General features: G+C 46.5%; 2 protein-coding genes across 2 annotated transcripts in view; both read right to left on the bottom strand.

Moving 5' to 3' along the window:
• Positions 1-20,228, bottom strand: part of LOC138970714 (uncharacterized) — a 302,337-nt gene that overhangs the window by 212,430 nt on the left and 69,679 nt on the right. The gene's annotated exons all lie outside the window — the stretch shown is intronic.
• The window catches only part of LOC138971938 (uncharacterized), a 57,092-nt gene continuing 46,451 nt past the window's right edge, over positions 9,588-20,228 (bottom strand). The window contains exons 11-15 of the mRNA XM_070344784.1: positions 17,688-19,036; positions 17,125-17,295; positions 14,949-15,170; positions 13,234-13,388; positions 9,588-9,921 (exon numbers count right to left, since the gene is read on the bottom strand). Of these exons, the coding sequence (XP_070200885.1) occupies positions 9,588-9,921; positions 13,234-13,388; positions 14,949-15,170; positions 17,125-17,295; positions 17,688-19,036 (2,231 nt within the window). The remainder of the gene's footprint in view (positions 9,922-13,233; positions 13,389-14,948; positions 15,171-17,124; positions 17,296-17,687; positions 19,037-20,228) is intronic.

The following is a 20,228-nucleotide window of genomic DNA, read 5'->3' as shown; positions in this document are numbered from 1 at the left end:
ACAAACAAACACATCGACCGAATCCTATACACACCAATAACTCCCTAACCGTGTGTTTGACTGGTCCCAATTTTTGTAAGGACCGTCTCAGGAATGTATATAACCTGTTCACCAAGTTTGGTGACGATCGGTCCGTTCATTCTTGAGATCTATATGCGAACACAAACAAACAAACACATGGACCGAATCCTATACACACCCCTATACCGGGGGTGTAAAAATAGGGTAGGTAGGTAGGGATTTTTTTATTTTTTTTATTTAATTATTTTTTTTTCAGGGTAGAAAATAACTATACAGTGACGCAAAGAGACTGGACTTACTATACAAAGAGAAAGACAACACATTACAAAACAAATGAGACAAAAGGGATGCGGGGTTATCCCCCTTGTGTCGTCTGCCGCCTGTTACTTTCGTTTTGACGCTTTTTTTTTCTATTTTTTTTTACAAATGCAATTAAAAAAAGTCTAGGGTCGGCGGGAAAAAAACTAGGTAGGGTCGAGTGACCAGAAACATACAACTTTTTTTTTTTTTTTACCTAAGCGGACAATTCAGTTTTTTGGCATCCCCCCAGAAGATTAGAAATAATAGCCCCGTACGTTTAACAAAGCCGAGCTAGGGGGGGAAACGGAGTAACCTGGAATTTGCATCATTCAATATCAAGGTAACAATGTGAGCATGAGGTGTAAAACCAAAATAGGATGTGGCATTATTGTGGCATTATACGTCCGAGCTATGGGGAAAACTGAAATAAATGTATGCAAGTACCTGACGTTGACTTATTGGTGGTAAAAAATGAACAATGCGTCGATCAAGATGAAAGTTAAATTATTGATTGTTGACGATACCTGTTGAAAATTAAATCTTCCACAGGCAAGGGACTTATCAAAAAGACAAGAGCTAATAATATTAAACAAGAAGGGCAAAGCCCATACGACTCACATGCTTGACCTTGACCTTTACATGACCTTGACCTTCAGCTAAACCTAGCAATGACATCATACACTAAGAACTGCTTTACACATTTTTCCTACCAAAATACATGTGACCTGGTCATCCAAGGTCATGCAACACAAAGCTGTTAATTCAAGACATAGGAAGTACAATGGTGCTTATTGGCTCTTTCTACCATGAGATATGGTAACTTTTAGTGGTTCACTACAGGCAGGTTTCACAGTATTGTGTTCAGCAATTTACTATTTACACACTCAAATTCTTATTTTGGTCACATTTCATAAGGGTCAAAGTGACCTTGACCTTGATCATATGTGACCAAATGTGTCTCATGATGAAAGCATAACATGTGCCCCACATAATTTTTAAGTTTGAAACAGTTATCTTCCATAGTTCAGGGTCAAGGTCACTTCAAAATATGTATACAATCCAACTTTGAAGAGCTCCTGTGACCTTGACCTTGAAGCAAGGTAAACCAAACTGGTATCAAAAGATGGGGCTTACTTTGCCCTATATAGCATATATAGGTGAGGTATTAAATCTAAAAAACTTCAGAGAAAATGGGAAAAATGTGAAAAATAGCTGTTTTTTAGACAACATTTATGGCCCCTGCGACCTTGACCTTGAAGCAAGGTCAAGATGCTATGTATGTTTTTTGGGGCCTTGTCATCATACACCATCTTGCCAAATTTGGTACTGATAGACTGAATAGTGTCCAAGAAATATCCAACGTTAAAGTTTTCCGGACGGCCGGACGGCCGGCCGGCCGGACAGACGACTCGGGTGAGTACATAGACTCACTTTTGCTTCGCATGTGAGTCAAAAAAAGAAAGCTTCAGTAAAGGTCAAAACAAGTGTAGTCGCCTGTACACCACAATATACACTGTAAAATCGAAAATTTTTATCTAAATTTTGATTTGATTAATATACTTACCCGAATCACATAATTGCATTGACCCACTTAAGATGCTTAGGTTATGATAAAAGCTACCCCGTCTAGGTATAAGGGGAGCAACCCCAACTAAAAAAGTGACTGCACCAGCATGACTGACACCCTGGGTTACGTCCCATGTAGCCTACTACGTCATCAATGGTGCTGGTCACGTGATACCCCTTCAATCGACTAATAGCATACTAAAAATATCGAGCGGGGCAGGCGGGAGGGAATTACTTATGTGATTCGGGTAAGTATATTAATCAAATCAAAATTTAGATAAAAATTTTCGATTATAATTACATATTACTTACGCCGAATCGCATAATTGCAGATAACTCCAACCAGGCGGTGGGTAAGATCAAAGAAGTTCAAACTCACTCTTAAATTCTGGAGAGGCATTGTCCCGCTGCCACCAAAGCAGGAAGGGACCTAGATCCATCGTTACAGATAGATCCATACTGCCAGAAGGCAGCAATGTCTCCCTATGAAACTGATAAAGACAAAAGCCGAGCACCAGTAAGCTGTGTGCAGGACATCATCCAACCTCCCAGACCGTAAAACGGCCGAGGAGGAGGCCCAGGCCCTGAAAAAAGAGCTCGGGCTGAGCCTAGGGGAAAGATAGCCGATAGCTACGCCAAGGCGGAGGGAAAGAGAATCCCTCGCCAAAAAACTGGCCCACTGCCAAAAATCAGGAAAAGAGCCGGTGAGAAAGAAAACATCTAGCTCACTCTAAAACCCTTGCCAGGAACTGGCCCACTGCCAAATGACAGAACGAGGACCGAGAACCAACCTAAATGACAGTCGCAATGCCGCTCAGGCAAAAAATGCGAAAGACAGCATCAGAGAGCCCGTAAGCTGTGCTCAGCACTTCTTCCCATCTCCTGAACCATAAAAAACAGCCCAGAAAGGGGCTCAAGCCTTGAATAACCCGAGCCGAGTAGAGGGACAGACAAGCTGCCCCCCCCCCCCCCCCTTACTATTGGAAGGAAATGCCAAAAAGCCTGGAAACGCCTAAGCGTAAGGTTGACCGATCATAAAAGAAAAGCACCAACCTTCCCCAGGACCGTAAGACGATCATGCCAAAGTTTAAAGCCTTGGCATGGAGAGAGGCCCGAAAGGCCGGAGAGATAACGGTCAGCTCCAGAGAGGAGTGACCTGTTTCCGAGAAAGAGAGAGAGACGTCTGAGTACAAAAAACCAGAGTCAAACTCAAAGAAAAATCTCAGAAGAGACGGTCACCAGAAGTCCACTACCAGTCCATGCAGAAGCATAGAGGGAGGTAAACAGAGGAAGAAGCGGCCTACGAAAAGTGTAAGCCGCCAGCAGAGCGGAGAACGCGGTGGCCAAAGCCTGATGTGACCGGTGACTCTAACCGAAATGACTAAAGTCAGAGTGATCACAAAGCAGTCTGCTTGTAGGTAAATGAAAGAAAATCAAAAACCCAAAACAGAAACGAGACTGGAAAGGAAAAACAGAAAACCGTGAAGCTAACCAGCCTTCAGACTCCCTGAACGAGAGTTCTCAAGAAGAAGGGCCCGAAGTAAAATTTCGCGGCCGACCGAGCCCAGAAAATTCCTGAGTCTGGCTGAAAAACCAAACACGTCTGATACCTCAGAACCGAGAATCAGACACGGAACACAACAGGCAAGAGTCCGTAATAGTTGCAAGTGGTAGAAGGGTGACCGTAACAGGCAACCCAACCCACCGGAAGTCGACCCGACTCGCCTCATGGCAGGATGAGGGAGAAGAGGAAGACACAAATTCTAGAGACACGGAGACCGTAGTCGCCCATGCCAGGCAGGAGACTATTACACGAGCTAAGGCTGAGAGCCGGAACGCCCGTAGACCTGCCATCAAAGATGCTGGGCTGAAAGCCCGCACCAAGAAACCAGGAAATTAACTAGACCTCTACCGAAAGGGGAGGGTTAGCCAATAAAGCTGAGAAAAGTGATAGGCCACAAGAATGACCCCTCACCATGCATTGCTAAAACCAATGCAAACTCAGTAAAATCTGAATGTAACTTCCGAGGCCAACTCAAGTAAACCTTAAGTTTGGACGAAACACCAGAACAAGTCCGATCGCTAGAGAAAGACAGAGTCTAAATCGGCGAAAGACCCACAAGGACCGAGTCCAAAAGAGCCAGGAGGCCTTAGAGGCCAGAGAGGCCTGGAGGCCTTGGAGGCCAGGAGGCCTTGGAGGCCAGGAGGCCTTGGAGACCAGGAGGCCTTGGAGGCCAGGAGGCCTTGGGGGCCAGGAGGCCTTAGAGGCCAGGAGGCTTCAGAGACCAGGAGGACTTGAAGGCCAGGAGGCCTTAGAGGCCAGGAGGCCGAAGAGAGACCCATCCACCAAGGGTGAAGAACTAAGGGTGTCTCTCATTGATTCCTCACAAACTAGGAATGGGCGAGGAACACGTCCCGTCTGTACATGACCGTATGGGCATTGTGCAGAGAGGAAGGCCTTCTCCGTTCTAAATTCGCCCTAGCAAAGATGGAGAAAGCATCCCCTGCGTCCTGCTCTTTACTGAGTGTAAAGGGCGCCAAGGACTCCGTAAAGGAGTGTCTCCGAAATGGAAGCAAGTTCCAAAAGCTGTCTGCCCACTTCCTCAGAGGGGAAGAGAGTCTGCTCAGAGAGCAGGGGACTCGAAACGTTCCCCAAAGAAGAAGTTCCGGCGTGACCGGCAAAGGTGCACGCAGAGGGGCAAAAGACGACAGCAAATTCCGGGACATCTTGGGCAAAGGCAACTTCCTCTGAGCCGCTAATGTCCCGAAGCTGGGAAGGCCGGAGCCTGAAGCCCCTTTCCTGCAAGTCAACGGCCAAACTTCACCCCTGACTAAGAGGAGGATGAGAGGCGTCGAAGACCAAAAGCACAGGAAGTGAGGAGAACGGCAGAACCCACTACCGAAGTGTGTGGTAGCTGCTAATCCGCCTGAGGCAGGGAGCCTGCAAGCCCAAAGGGCACTGCTGACGAAAAAAACCAGACTCAAACCAGATGGGACCATAGCAGGTCCACTATCCAGTGAGCCCCCACTTCCGGCCGGAGCCAGAAGCGCAGAGGTCGCGTACGATCGCCGACATAAGGCAAGGTTCAAACCGAACGTGACCGTAGTCTGTGCACTAACCAGTGAACCTACGCTTCCAGCCGGAACCAGAAGCAAAGCTGTCGCGGACGACTGCTGAAGTAGGGCAAGCTCGAACCAAAAGTGACAGCAGCCTGTGCACTAACCGGTGAGCTCACACTTCTGTCCGCAGCCAGAAGCGCAGAGGTCGCGTACGACCGCCGCCGTAAGGCAAGGTTCGAACTGAACGTGCCAGTAGCCTGTGCACTAACCAGTGAACCGATACTTCCAGCCGGAACTGGAAGCACAGCCGTCGCGTACGACTGCTGCCGTAGGGCAAGGCTCGAAACCGGACGTGACAGCAGTCTGTACACTAACCAGTGAACCTACGCTTCCGGCCGTAACCGGAAGCGGCGCTGTCGCGGACGACTGCTGAAGTAGGTAAAGGCTCGAACCAGAAGTGACAGCAGCCTGAGCACTAACCAGTGAACCTACACTTCCGGCCGGAACCGGAAGCCCAGCTGACGCTGACGACTGCTGACGTAGGGTAAGGCCCAAACCGGACGTGACAGCAGCCTGTGCACTACCGGTGAACCTACACTTCCGGCCGGAACCGGAAGCGCAGCTGCCGCGGACGACTGCTGACGTAAGGCAAGGCTCAAACCGGACGTGAACGTAGTCCGAACACTAGCCAGTGAGCCTTTTACTTCCGGCCTGAGCCGGAAGCAGCTGTCGCGGACGACTGCTGACGTAAGGCGGGGTTCGGTCCGGACGTGAACACCGTCTGCTCACTAGCCGGTGAACCCCTACTTCCTGCAACAGCAGGAAGCCCAGCTGTCGGAACCGACTGCTGGAGTACGGAGAGGTTCAGACCTGACGTGAACACCGTCTGCTCACTAGCAGGAGAACATCCGATTCCGGAAACCGGAAGTGCAGCTGCCGTAAACGGCTGCTGCAGACACCAACCTTGTTGTGGCCGGATCCCCGGAGGGACATGCACTGTTGCGCTACCGCAAGCGGAAGGCAACAAATGCCGGCCAGGAAGAGGAGAAGAAGATCCCCACGGGACCGTCCAGAAACATCACGGTGGACAGCAGCCTGGTCCGGAGAAGACCCAGAGTCTGAAGGAGAGAACGTCGCCTAACCCCCAGGCGGGGGGCAGAGCTGGCGACGAAGTCCGCCGCGGCAAAACCTCGCGAACGAGGGAATCTATTTCTGGAAATAAGCAAAAGATAAGGGCAGACCCCAGAGCCCTAGACTCTGGAGCCGAAACAGACGTAAAACGACAGCCTTAGAGGCCAAGACGGACGGCTGAGAGCCAGACGGCCAATCGTCCGTAACAGAAAAACGGCACAGAACAACGTAAAAAATTGCCTAAAATTGTGCCAACATGAACAACAACGGAGTTCTTCAAAAGAAGAGGCTGCTGAGGAATAGAGCTTAGCAGGGCCCAAGCCCTAACCCTCGGCCTTAGCTCCCTCTAATTCTCATTAACGGCCATGTAAGCACCGAGAGAAAAATAAACAAACAACTGAAACTAGCAAAGTCCGAACGGACGCCAACCTTTCAGAAGCCAGCAAAGAGGGCAGCTAAAACCAGTTTAGGAGCTACCAAAGGCAGCTAAACAACTAGCTATAAGAAGAGTTAAGCGTCCGAGTACGGACGAAAAATCAACATAACAACAACATGCTAGCTAAAAATGGCGACCAAGGAGGAAGCCACAAGTCTGAAAATAATCAAGTCCGTACAGACACAAACATTTCAGAAGCAAGCAAGCAAATAGATAAGCACATGCGTAAAAGCTACCAACGGCAGCTACAAAGCAAGCTACAACAGCGTTAATAGACCGAACACGGACTAAAACAACAGAAGCCAGACAACGTGCTAATGCAAATGGCGACCGTGAGGAAGCCAAACAACTGCTGAAAACTTCAGAGTCCAACGGACATGAGAAATTCACCGCAGAAGCAATAAAACATACAAGAAAATATGAACGATCTCACCAGCTGCAAGCCAGCAAGAAGTAGACGGGGGCCGAGGCCGGTGGGTGCCGTAGACACAAAACAAGCCAGAGCAAAAGCGAACACAACCGTCACCCTTGAGTGATAGTAGTCGATTGAAGGGGTATCACGTGACCAGCACCATTGATGACGTAGTAGGCTACATGGGACGTAACCCAGGGTGTCAGTCATGCTGGTGCAGTCACTTTTTTAGTTGGGGTTGCTCCCCTTATACCTAGACGGGGTAGCTTTTATCATAACCTAAGCATCTTAAGTGGGTCAATGCAATTATGTGATTCGGCGTAAGTAATGGAAAATTTCCTAGATAAATTTTCATTTAATTAATATACTTACCCGAATCACATTAGCATTGAGTCACTTGAGATGCTTATCACTGAAAAACGCTTACCCGGCTAAAATTTTTAAAGGGAAGCAACCCCATCACCAAAACGAAAGTGAAAGTAGCTTTGGTAATGGGCCAGCACACTGGGAGTTACCTCCCATACAGGTATGTGCCACGTCACTTCCTCCAGAAACACCCACCAATTCTCATACGACGTTAAAGAACCTTAACATCATAAGCGGGGCAGGCGGGAGGGAATACAGTATGTGATTCGGGTAAGTATATTAATTAAATGAAAATTTATCTAGGAAATTTTCCATTAAATAACATATTCTTACTCCGAATCACATTAGCAGATAACATCAACAAGGCGGTGGGCTAGAAATGAATCAAAACTCACCATCAAGTTCTGGACAGGAACTGGCCTGCTGCTATGAGAGCTGGAAGGCCTCTGGAGCCATCCTGTCGAAGAGCCGAGACGTACCGAAGATAAAAGTTTATGAAAACATCTTCAGAACGCCAAAACGCAGTTGTCAGCACCTCCTCTAGACATCTGGAGCGCAGAACTGCCAGAGAGGATGCCCACGCCCTCATTTCATGGGCTCAGGCCGAGTCAAGTGGCAAGGAGGGCATGACCCCCCCCCCCCCCCCTCTTTGTGTGACTCCACTCATAAGCTTGCTTAATGAGCGAGGACACCCACCGGGCCAACGAAACCTTCGACAAATCTTACTCGCGCCTAGAAAAGTGCGAGATAAACAGCAACTTCTGAGAACTAGACCGAAACGGCTGAGTCCGGGCTAAGTACAGACGAAGAGCCCTCACAGGGCAATTGACCGAATCAAGGTCATCCAGGGCCAACGCGCTGATCAGAGCCTTGACTCTAACCAGCGGAGAGGCCTGCCCCGGGGACTGATTCTTGGCCAGTAAATCGGGCTGGAAACGCACAGATGCGGAACCGACCGACTCAAAGGAGAAAACTCCAGGCTGACCCGACAGGGCGTGGACCTCGCTACCCCGTCGGGCCGTTGCCAACAAAAGAAGAACCAGCGCTTTGCGAGTGACATTGAACAGAATGGCCTCGCTCAAAGGCTCAAAATCCGCAGAACGTAGGAATTCCAGGATTAAAAACAAGTCCCACTTGGGAGCGGGCAAACGAGCTTTAGCTTCCTAAAGAGCAGCCCCTTTAATGACTGCAGCTATAACTCCCCCGACTCGAACAGACCGACCGATCTGCTTAAGAGTCGCCGAGATAGCGAAGCGCCGGACCCTCAACGAGGAGCCTGAGGCGCCCTGCGAAGACATGAAAGAGAGGCGGTTGGTGACCTGAAAAGAACGCGGAGCCACCGAACTCACCCCTGTAGCTGAACACCAGGCAGTCCATGCCTTCCAGTGGGAAGCATAAACTGACGAGGTGGACGCTCTATGCGAGCGAGCCACCAAGTCCAGACGGATGGAAGCCATCAGGAGGCAAAGTGGAGCGAATCTGAGCTTGGAGCTTGTCCATCCTTCTCTGAGAAGGCTGGACAGTCCACGCGACCGTGTCGAAAGACATCCCCAGATAAGTGAATGTCTGTGACGGGGTCAGCTCCGACTTTGCCCGGTTGATCGAGAACCCCAACAAGTTGGATTCTCGAAGAACCATCAGGGTATCTTGCGAACAGCCGCTCTGGGACTGGTTCATGACAAGTCAGTCGTCCAGATAAACCCGCAGGCGGATACCCTAGGACCTCACCAGTGCGCAGACCTGTCTCACCACCATGGTGAAAATCCATGGTGCGAGGGACAGCCCGAAAGGGAGTGCGCGAAACTGGTAGATCTGATCTCCCCACCGGAAACGAAGCCATGAGATCGATCGAGGTCACCCAGTCTCCTGGGCGGAGAGAGTCTCGGACAGAGGCTGGCGTCTCCATCTTGACTTTTATCTCACTCAAGAAAGTGTTGAGGAGAGATAAATCCAACACGGGACGCCCTCCTCCTGACGCTTTGGGAACGGCGAAAAGACGCCCTTAAATCCCAGGGAGCTATGGACCCGAACTCTCTCCACCGCACCCTTCTGCTCCAGGAAGGCAATCTCCGACTGCCAGACGGAACGTGCTTCCTGCGAGAAGAGGGGCTTGAACCGCGGCGGCACTCGGGAAAGAGGCGCCTTTTCCTCCCGCCAGAGCGGGCGGAAGCCCGATCTCACCACTCCCCCAATCCATTGGCTGTCTACTACCGACATCCAACGAGAAAGCGCACGGGAGGGGCCTCCCGCCATCACCAAGTTGGAAGGCGGGAGGGGGGTGAGATCGGGAGCGCTTCATTGGGGGTGTGGCTTACTCCCAGAGCCGCCACACCCCCTCCCCGAAGCCGTCCTCTTCTTCCCGCCACGAGCGAACGGCAGAGCCCGCCGCTTCTGAGCTGGCTTGGGGTTCGACAATATCTGAGCCTGCTTTTGCTTAGAAGGCTTAGACTGTTTCACCCCCAGCAGAGTGAAGTCGAAGAACTGACTGTCCTTGTTCGACTGAATCTCCTTCTGTCTGGCATCCATTGCCAGAGAACAGAAGAGAGATTCCTCTGAGACCGGGGAGACTCTCAAGGTCTCCCTAGTAGCCGGCTCCGTGAACTGGGACCGCGAGAGGAAGAGATCCCTCCTTCAGAGGACCGCTTGGGTGTACTGTAGGGAGGAAAGACGCAATTGTTCCTCATTGACCTTGGCCAAGGCGGACAAAAGCGCGAGAAATTGTCCGCATTTTGTTCTTCACTGAGAGTGAAAGGAACCAGCGAATCGATCAATGCCCAAGACAGAGTCCGAACAAGCGTCTCCGCAACGGAGGACAGTTCGATCTGCCGACGTCCAACCTCCTCAGCAGAGAGGAGGGAAGCCTCAGAGACCGGCAGAACCGGATCAAGCTTGATCGGTTTAGCCAGAAAAGGTAGCAATTCCCGGGGAACCGGAAGGGTAGCCCTAGGGAGTGCAAAAGACGCTAGCCAGCTCTGGCTCTGAGTGGGCAAGCTAAGCTTCCAATCGCCCGTAGGTACAAAGGAAGAGGCTTGAGAAGCCGACGCCACCCACTGCTGAGCTGACTCCGGAACTGGACCAAAAGGAAGCAGTAACGGAACAGAGCCGACAGAACCGCACAATGCGGATGCACTGAAACCAAAAACACCAGTTCCTGAAGCAGAAGCATGCCCTGGCAAACCGTAAACCGGAAATGCCTGTGCACGAACATCATCCTGCAGCCCAGAACCTTGTGAAGGTAAAGGGTAGGCAGGACGACCATCCGCAAAAACCGGAGCTGGATGAGCTGACGTCACTCCCCCATCAGAGTGGAGTGAAGCCTGCTCAAGCCTAGGCACTAACTGGCCGGAAGGCGTACGCAGGAATCCACCCACTGGTATCCGGAAGGAAGCACCAGAAGAGGAAGCAGCGTGTCCGGCCGAAACCGGAAGTGTAGCCGTCGGAACCGCGCAATGCGGAAGTGAAGGCTGCACTGATTGACTTCGTGATCCGGAAGGACCGGAAGTCAGTGAATACTCCATCCTGCCGCAGCCGCCGTAGCGTGCCGGAGCGGACGGATCATCACTTCCGGCAAGTGCCGGAAATGCGGCAGCCAAAACCGACTGCCGCCGCTGTTCGATCAAATCCGGGGCCTCGTAGGTTATCGCCGGAAATGAAAGATCAGCATGGTATCGGTCGTGACCCGATGCGAAAGAGCTGTCTCCCGAGAGAGAACGTCCAGGCGCCTCACGAGGGCTATCGGACCAGCTCTGCTTACCAGCCGCAGCTGAAGAGGGAGGACGCTGCTCCAAACCGGAAATGGAAGGCAAAGACACGGAAGCCAACGCCCGGACGTCACTGCCAGATGCCGGAAACGCCAAACTACTGGCGACGGAACGCTGGAACTCTGCCTGCACCAAGCTGCGGATTTCCGGAACCAGTGTCTTAAACAGAAAGGAACCAACGCACCCTGCACAGGTGCTAACAACGAGGACGAAGTCTCCGTAGTAGAGACCGGAGCAGACATAACAGTAGCGCTAGGCGCCGCAAAAGATAGCAGAATTAGTAACAGCGCTAGGCGCCGAAATAGGTACAGACAACAAAGTGTTACGTTCTTGGTCTGTACAAGTAAAACTGCTTAAGAAGCCTTAGGCTTAAATGACCCCTTGGGATCCGACTTGCCACAGCGCTTGTCTGAATCAGACATGCTGTCAAATCCATGTAAACAACACGAAAACATTTTACTGAACATAAGTCTAAACGACTGAAAACTCAGTAAAAAACACACACTTTCGCATCAACAAAATACGATAGCTACACTTGCCCAACAAAAACAGAGGCACGTAGAGCTACAAACAAAGTCACACGAGTTAAAACTAACTCACACAACAAAATGCAGAAACACGCACGTAACTGACACACAAGTCAACAACGCGTGGTAACGCGAAAAAATTTACTGAAACGTAAGTCTAAACGACTGAAAACACAGTAAACACACACTCTTTCGCGTCAACAAAAAACTATAGCTACACTTGCCCAACACAGAAAAGGGGCACGCAGAGCTACGAGCAAAGTAACACGAGCTAGTAGACTAACTCACACAACAAAATGGAGAAACACGCAAGTCACTGACACACAAGTCAACAACACGTGGCAACGCGAAAAAATTTACTGAAACGTAAGTCTAAACGACTGAAAAACTCAGTAAACCCACACACTTTCGCGTCAACAAAAAACAATAGCTACACTTGCCAAAAAGACAGAGGCACGTAGAGCTACAAACAAAGTCACACGAGCTAGTAAAACTAACTCACACAACAAAATGGCGAAACACGCAAGTCACTGACACACAAGTCCGCAAAAAACGGACAACGTACAGTAACGAAAAAACAGCGCAAACAACCAACAACAAACGGGAACGAGCTCACCAAACTGTAGGCAAGGCGAGCAGAAAAGCTGGGTAACGTGGCCGACGGGTGTCACTCAAACACACAAGGTCAGCCACAGAGCGTTCTAAAAGTGACCGTCCTCTCCGAGGTGAAAACGTCGTATGAAAATTGGTGGGTGTTTCTGGAGGAAGTGACGTGGCACATACCTGTATGGGAGGTAACTCCCAGTGTGCTGGCCCATTACCAAAGCTACTTTCACTTTCGTTTTGGTGATGGGGTTGCTTCCCTTTAAAAATTTTAGCCGGGTAAGCGTTTTTCAGTGATAAGCATCTCAAGTGACTCAATGCTAATGTGATTCGGAGTAAGAATATGTTATTTAATATGTAATTATAATAGGCATTTTTCCGAAATAACGCTGTCAGGATTTTCAGCTGTCTGGTAGAGTAGGAGCCTCTTTATCTCAGCCAAGCTTTTCACAACATCCAAAGCATGTTCCACGCTTCCGATCGGCTTTATTCTGCGATAGGGACGAATAACTAACTCTGATGTGTATACTATGCAGCGTGCGCTAAATATGATACCACTTTCTTTCGAAAATGTAAACATCGGTGCCACGAATCGCTACCGATAGCTTTTTGATCACTGGAAGTGTTCGCTAAGCACGTGTGTTTTTCTAAACTCACTTTACCTCAAACCAATGAGACCTCGATCAAAACATGTTGAGCTATTACTACGTGCCAACAATCATTTCCGCAAAAAATTATAAACTCTGATGAACTGGTCAACGCTGATGTTCGAAAGAAAATGGTATCACATTGTGTGCGCGCTGCATAACATACATATTTGTTCGTCCGTATCGCAGGATAAAGCCGATAGGAAGCTTGGAACATGCTCCGGATGTTTTGAAAAGCCTGGTCTAAGTGAAGGGGCTTTTACTCTTGCAGAACGCAAACAATCCTGAAAGAGTTATTGTAGAAAAGTGTCTGTTTCCACAGCTCTAAAACATATCGTCAAACAATAATCATGTAATCGGTTTTTAGTAACTTAGCCATTAAAAGAAGTTAGCTTCAAATCACCTGCGTTTGCGATGCATTCTTTCAGACTGTCCAATATTTAGACCCTCAGCCACACTCTCCAGCTGACCGGTGTTCAGTGCTGACAGCAGAGGTCGCCACTGCTCGGCATTAGGTTCTCCTGGGATTTCAGTCTGCATCATCACTGGTTTTGGTATCTGCGTGAAAACAAAACATTTTGTGTAATTTCACTTTCCTTTTTTTTTTAAACAATTTTAAGATTCCCACAATACGACTATAGACTGTGTAACGAATGTTTTCATGAATCAAAAAGTATCATGGTATTGTTGTTTCTGACGTTCACAATGGGGTTCAAATGAAGAATATGAGGATTTAAAACCACTCGCAATTTGTCATTTTCATTGCATGAAATGCAGTACTCATTGTAATGGAAATTGATATATACATTTGTGATGGTATTCATTAGTGCCTTTTCATTAGTGCGTTGATGACCCTATTTGATGACGTCATTTTTGCCTTTGAAGGAAAGTATTGCAACTTTTTATCAAGTAGATTTTAATCATGGGAATAAAAGTCACCTTGGTAAGTCTACAACAATCAATTAAACTGTTATTTAAATTGACGCCCAATATACCCCCTTTTTTAACTAGCAGTTAGAAGCTGGCTTCGCATCGGGCGTTAGCAGAGCCCTAGAGCATTCGTACCAATAAATATAACATTGACATTTTCTGAATTCATTTAAGTATGACGCCTTTGAAGAATACAATCTGAAAGAAAAGCTCCTAAAGAACCTGGGGGAGTTATGTCCCTAGCTGATCTGCATACCGAAAATGTTACAACTTTCAAAATTCTGTAGATCATTAGAAGCACTTTGTAGACATGAGCATAACTTAAATTCCTGCTAACATGGTATATTCTGTATTAGTTACCTCCCCTTCCTCGGAAAAATTCCAAAGCTTTAATCCTTAAATGGTAATATCCATGTCCTGAATTCATTTTGGCTTTGCGGAATGGTAAATCACACTGGAAATCACATGACGGTCAAGCTAGCAAGACCCTTGATTAGCTCAAGGCTCCAGAACACTCTTCAAGTTTCTTGTTCTGAAGCTGCTCATTCATGAACGTCTTTGGTGTTTTTGGAAGGAGTTTTAATACAGCTCGGCACTGTGTTTTGCCCATTTTATAAGGCAGTCGCAAGTAGACCATTTTGTAAGCTGATGACGTCATGGCTTTACTGACGATATACATGATATTTTGCAGGTAACCTTATAAGCAGGTACAAATGTTTGCCAATGTTTAGAACTCTAGCTAACCTCCTTCGTGTGTAGACTACCAACTTTTGATATAACCAACGTCACCAAAATACGTGTAACAAATTTGAGTTATCTAGCTGCAACCATTTACCAAAACTGTCGAATTTACTGCGAAGAGAGTCAATTTAGCCCACACAAAAAATGGCACTATAAAAATGGCCCTAATGTGACCACAACAGTTGACTGAGGTTAACAAAATGAACACCATGTGAGAGGAACATCAAAGTGTGTGAGAGAGAGAGAGAGAGAGAGAGAGAGAGAGAGAGAGAGAGAGAGAGAGAGAGAGAGAGAGAGAGAGAGAGAAAGGGAAAGGGAGAGAGAGAGAGAGAGAGAGAGAGAAAGGGAGAGAGAGAGAGAGAGAGAGAGAGAGAGAAAGAGAGAGAGAGAGAGAGAGAGAGAGAGAGAGAGAGAGAGAGAGAGAGAGAGTTTATGAAGCTGTTCTACCTTGAAAGTCATGCTAGTGCTCCTCTCGATCTGTCCGTTATCTTTCCACGTCGGATCCACTCCTGACATAACGTGAGACAGGTTGATCGTCATCCTCATAGTCAAGTCGGACATCAGGGCAGCCTCTGCCATTAGGTTCCACTGCACCAGTAACGGGGGTGCACTTCTCCGGCGGCTGCACCCGTAGGCGTCACAACCCAGAACAGACTCCAAGTCCCTTTCCTGTGAAATAAAATACGAGGAGAAAATATTCGCCATTATGACGGCGTAAAGTTTTCAACAGAATAGAAATGGATTGCCTTTTCAGAAGAATGACACCTCCATCCTTCAGTATCCCATAGTGTCATTATTGGACAAGATAGACTTACATAACTGACCGTCTGAGAGACAAATGTAATTGTTCTTTTCACTAACATACTCTAAAATTGTTTAGTTTTAACTGTTCTGATTTGTATGTAAGGCCCCCCCCCCAAAAAAAAAGGTCTGTTTACAGTAACATAGGCCCAAAAAAATAGGGTCGGTAGGTCGGGATTTTTTTTTTTTTCTTCCCAAAAAATCATATTTTTACGTTATTTTGCCAGATTTTTTTTTTCCTTTTTTTCCCCCCCCAAATGCAAAAAAAAAGTCTAGGGTCGCGCGAAAAAACTAGGGTCGGTCGGGTTACCGTAAACAGACCTTTTTTTTTTTGGCCTAACCTGTGAACCTTGTTTTTCTGAATGTTATTTTCAAGGGTGTATGTTTTCTCTGTTCCACTGTATAGACACTACATCAGGTAAAATCAACCTGTTTGCTGAATAGTTGGGTTTTTGTTTTTTTTTTGTTTACTGGGAAAATGCTTTTTTTTTTTTCCCCAAAAATTGTAATCAATCAATAAACACGTGATAACAAACATGGTAACTGTGTGTTTTCTGTTTGTACACATACTTTCTCATTTACATGCTTTACCTTCAATCAGAGACAATAAACAATTTGTTTCTAATTAATAAAACGTCAGACTAACGAAATCTCAAAACAACATGATTTCCAAAAATAATTTCCAGTGTTAATCGTGAATCTTTTTTTTTTAAATGCTTACGCACATCTTTGCGATTAAAATAATGTGATTAATCATCTTCATATTTTTTCTGTTACTTTTAATACCAAAAAGCACGTCTGTAACATTCAACCTAATTCTTTCGCCAATGTTTACCAATATGTACATTTCAATATATTTCCAAAACCTGAGCACGGTTGGGCATTCAAAGAAAAAATGCTCCAATACATCAAGTTCATCCTCACAATATGTACAGTTTTTATCAGCCTTCACTTTCATTTTACACAATAAAATAGTTGGATAAATGTTTTGCAATATTTTCCAATGTAGTACACGTAATCGAACTTCACTAGTGACAGTGGCTGCTAAGTTCCAATTCTTTTCGTCAATTTCAAATCCTAACTTTCTTCTCCAAAATCCCTCTGAACAGGGTGGGCTGTATTTTTTTCCTACGAGAATCTTTCGATTTTTTTTTACTGATCTCACTTTCTTTCCACAAAAGGTCGGAATGTCACAGACTGAACAATTTACATCGTCTATAGCTACATTTCTTAAAAGGAGATGTACAGCTGTACGAACAACATAGTACTCAAGCAATCTATTTGCAGTGTAGCCAGTTCTTTCACACACTTCTTCATAGGTAGCAAAACGTCCATTCTCACACACATCGCTCACATACATTATACCACTTTTAATCCAATCCGCAAAAAAGAGTGGGTTACCTTGACAAATTATATCTTTGTTGTTCCACAACAAACCCGATACCGAATTACCATTATCGACTTGATTATAGTGCATGGAGTTGAATTGCCTTTCGATTCATCTGACGTGTTTTTACAATAAACTGCATCATCACTAAGATCTGTACTCAGACCTATCTGTGTAGTTTTGTTTATGACAGGTAGTATAGAAAGTATGCAATTCTGGCTAGTTTGTTTCCTTGTTATAACTTATGTTCTGAACAGGTGGCAAACACTTGCTTGTAAAAGTATACAGTACTTTAATAAAGATAACCATTATGAGGGGAAGGATCAACGCACGGAAACCAAACACAACGTCAACGAGCACGCCCACCTCCCACCCCCACAATAAGGTCAAATGAAAGGCTCTCACATTTCATTTGAATATACATATATGGCTTACCTGAATAACAGGATTTCCAATCTGCCCGTCAGCCGTCGTCAGGTGTGTCCAGTGCTGAGCTGAAGGCCCCAAGACAGTCAGGCGTTGGTAGAAATTAGTGTTCTGAAGATCTTTGAGCAAACCCACTGCCGTTCCTTGAAGCTGGGTTGTGTCAATTCGAATTCCGTATTTCTTGAGACAAAGATGTACACAAACAGATTAGTAGAAATCGCCCTTTTCCTACGATTGGCAAAAAGGACAAAGCAAAGTGCAAGAAACACCAACAAAACGTACATTTTGGGTCTGTCATTGCTGAAAGTTAAACGTCATCACAAAGTGGGTTTTTGAGTTCGAGAAGTCCATCTCCAGGACTATGAAACGTTTTGTTTCACATTTGAAAAATAAGAAACAGAACCATGTTTGTCTGGGCTAACTATAAAACATCCACTTTTGAAATCATAAGAAATACTGCAACACTTCTTTCAAGATCAACTAACATGCAAAAATGAAGCACACAAACAGATCAACTGAACCTGAATCAAAAGAGACAGCCCACCAGACTAGCACACATGGCTACAGCTTACCTCTCTGAAATCCGCAACTTCGATCCTATTGTCCCATACGTAGAGGTCAACATCAGCACAGAGTGTTCTTTCTGACGTTCTCTCCAACGAGCCGTTTACCTTGGCTATCAGCACGGGAGGACCCTGACTGCGACCACAGTATGCACATCCATATCCAGAGAAACAGTTTGTTGTCACTATCACCTGGCCCTTTGAAGACACGTGGAAAAAAGCACGCTCATCCGATAGCAACCGATCTTGGTGAAAAGCTGCTTCACTATGATCAAGATTAGCTTCATTCAGAACACTGGCTTCTGGTCTGCTGTCATCAGGGCGTGTTTGGGCGTATTCAGTTACGCCAGGCCCCTGTCCCTTCTCGGTGGCATTGCTCAAAGACACGAACTTATTACTGCGGTTGCTGTTTGCTTCATTCTGGGCGTCATCTTTTGCATCATCCACTTTAGGATTGACAAGGTTGACACTAACGTGTCCATCCTGACGGCGACTCACACGATACACACGCAGAAGACTGAGGTCCGGGTCTGGCGGTAGACACAGCGACAGCGTGATGCAGACAGGACGTTCAAAACTGAAGTCAGGACCGGCCCAGTACTCGACCAGGGGACTCACGACCTGTTCTTCATCAGAGAGTCCCAGCACATCATGCACACGGTCCACATCAGCACACACTGCGGTGTGGATAACAACGGGGTTGTCTGTGTTCACAGCTTCGGGTGGAACGTCTAGTATCACGTCAGAACCTGATTTACGTAGCACCCCACCTTCACTGTGGAAAGTGGCATTATAATGCCAGCACATGCTTACTATCGGTGGAGGAATGTCTATTCCATCGTTTTCCCATGGCGGCTGACTTGTCACATGTGTACTCTCTGTCTCTTTTTGGTGGAAACTGTCGTTTGATAATGTAACTGGATAATACATATCAGGAACAGCGTCACTCGAAGAACCTGCAACTAGCCCACTGTCTGGACAGCCGAGTGATTTGTGCGATTGAGCGTCGGGAGGGCTTTCGTCACCAGCAGATGCACCACTTTCCTTGGGTTTGTTGCAGACTGCTTTGTCAATACTTTGCGTAGTAGTAGTAACTCTTCTTTTGTTTTCTGTGTCTCTTGATGGGAATTTAGGTTTGCCTCCGATTTCTTTTGTGGAATCAACAAAGATGTTACGCTCGTGACTGCTGTCTTTGTCAGAAGTCTGAGGAATCTTTGTAGAAATTGCTGTCTCCGGTACAATTGAGTAAGTGGCTCTCTTTCTATTGGCACACAGATCATGTGGAGACAGCGTCTGGTCTTCCACAGTCGAACCAACTGATGTATCAGGTGAACCGCGTGAGTGTCTGGATTTTTCAACTGCAATGAAACAAGAAGTACACACACAGTGACGTACACCGTTTGGCTATCCAAGGGTCACATTTACAAGGTGAGTCAAAGAAAGTGAACATAATTTTTACAAGAATATACACATACTTTCGAATATAACTTTTTAAAGCTCTAAAATCTAAAATTTTATTAGTAAATTTTGATTTGATTAATATACTTACCCGACTCACATTTAGCATTAACTTCAGATAAAATGCTAGGACACTGAACTACGCTTCACCCCAAAAGGGGAAGTAACCCCTAAACAAGAAGAGCAAACGCTCGATCGAGTCACTTTCGCAGTTCTGAATATTATATGAGGCATCAGATGGACAGGAAGAAATTGCTATTCACAACACAATGCATACCTGAAGCATACCTGTGACCTTGAAAAAGGTCAAAGGTCACCAAAGCAGACGTCAAAGTGTAGAGGTCACTGGGAGTCACGTTCACATAAAATTTGAGCCCGGTCACTTTTATAGTTTCCGAGAAAAGCCCAACGTTAAGTTGTGTGTTGCCGAACAGAAAAGGCTAGTTATCTCCCTTGTTTTTCTGATAACGTTCGTAAAAGGCTACAGATGTAAATACTTTGATGTAAAGAATAATCCTACAAAGTTTCAATCACATCCGATGAACTTTGTCAAAGATATAAAATGTCTAATTTTTCCTTTGACGCTGACCTGTGACCTTGAAAAAGGTCAAAGGTCAACGAAACCATCGTTAAAGTGTAGAGGTCATTGGAGGTCACGACTAAACAAAATATGAGCCCGATCGCTTTGATAGTTTCCGAGAAAAGTCCAACGTTAAGGTGGTGTCTACGGACGGCCGGCCGGACAGACTAACACTGACCGATTACATAGAGTCACATTTTCTCAAGTGACTCAAAAAGAACGGCCTTGACCCAACCCAAGTTATACAAGAGTCAAGGTCATACCGTCTCGTGACCTATCATGCGTGACTCAACCGCCGCCATGTTGAAAGCTCACTCCCACTGAAGTGATCTGTTCATTTTTAGGGAAAAAGCGGGGTAGGCGGGAGGGTATTAACGATGTGAGTCGGGTAAGTATATTAATTAAATTAAAATTTACTTATAAAATCGAAAATTTTATTGTAAATTTTCATTTAATAAATATACCTACCCGAATCACATGTAGCAGTTGACTCAGTCTAAAGTGCTAGGTCT

This window comes from Littorina saxatilis, linkage group LG7 (assembly GCF_037325665.1).
Source record: "Littorina saxatilis isolate snail1 linkage group LG7, US_GU_Lsax_2.0, whole genome shotgun sequence".
Taxonomy (NCBI): Eukaryota; Metazoa; Mollusca; class Gastropoda; order Littorinimorpha; family Littorinidae; genus Littorina; species Littorina saxatilis.
This window is presented reverse-complemented; position numbering and strand designations above follow the sequence as displayed.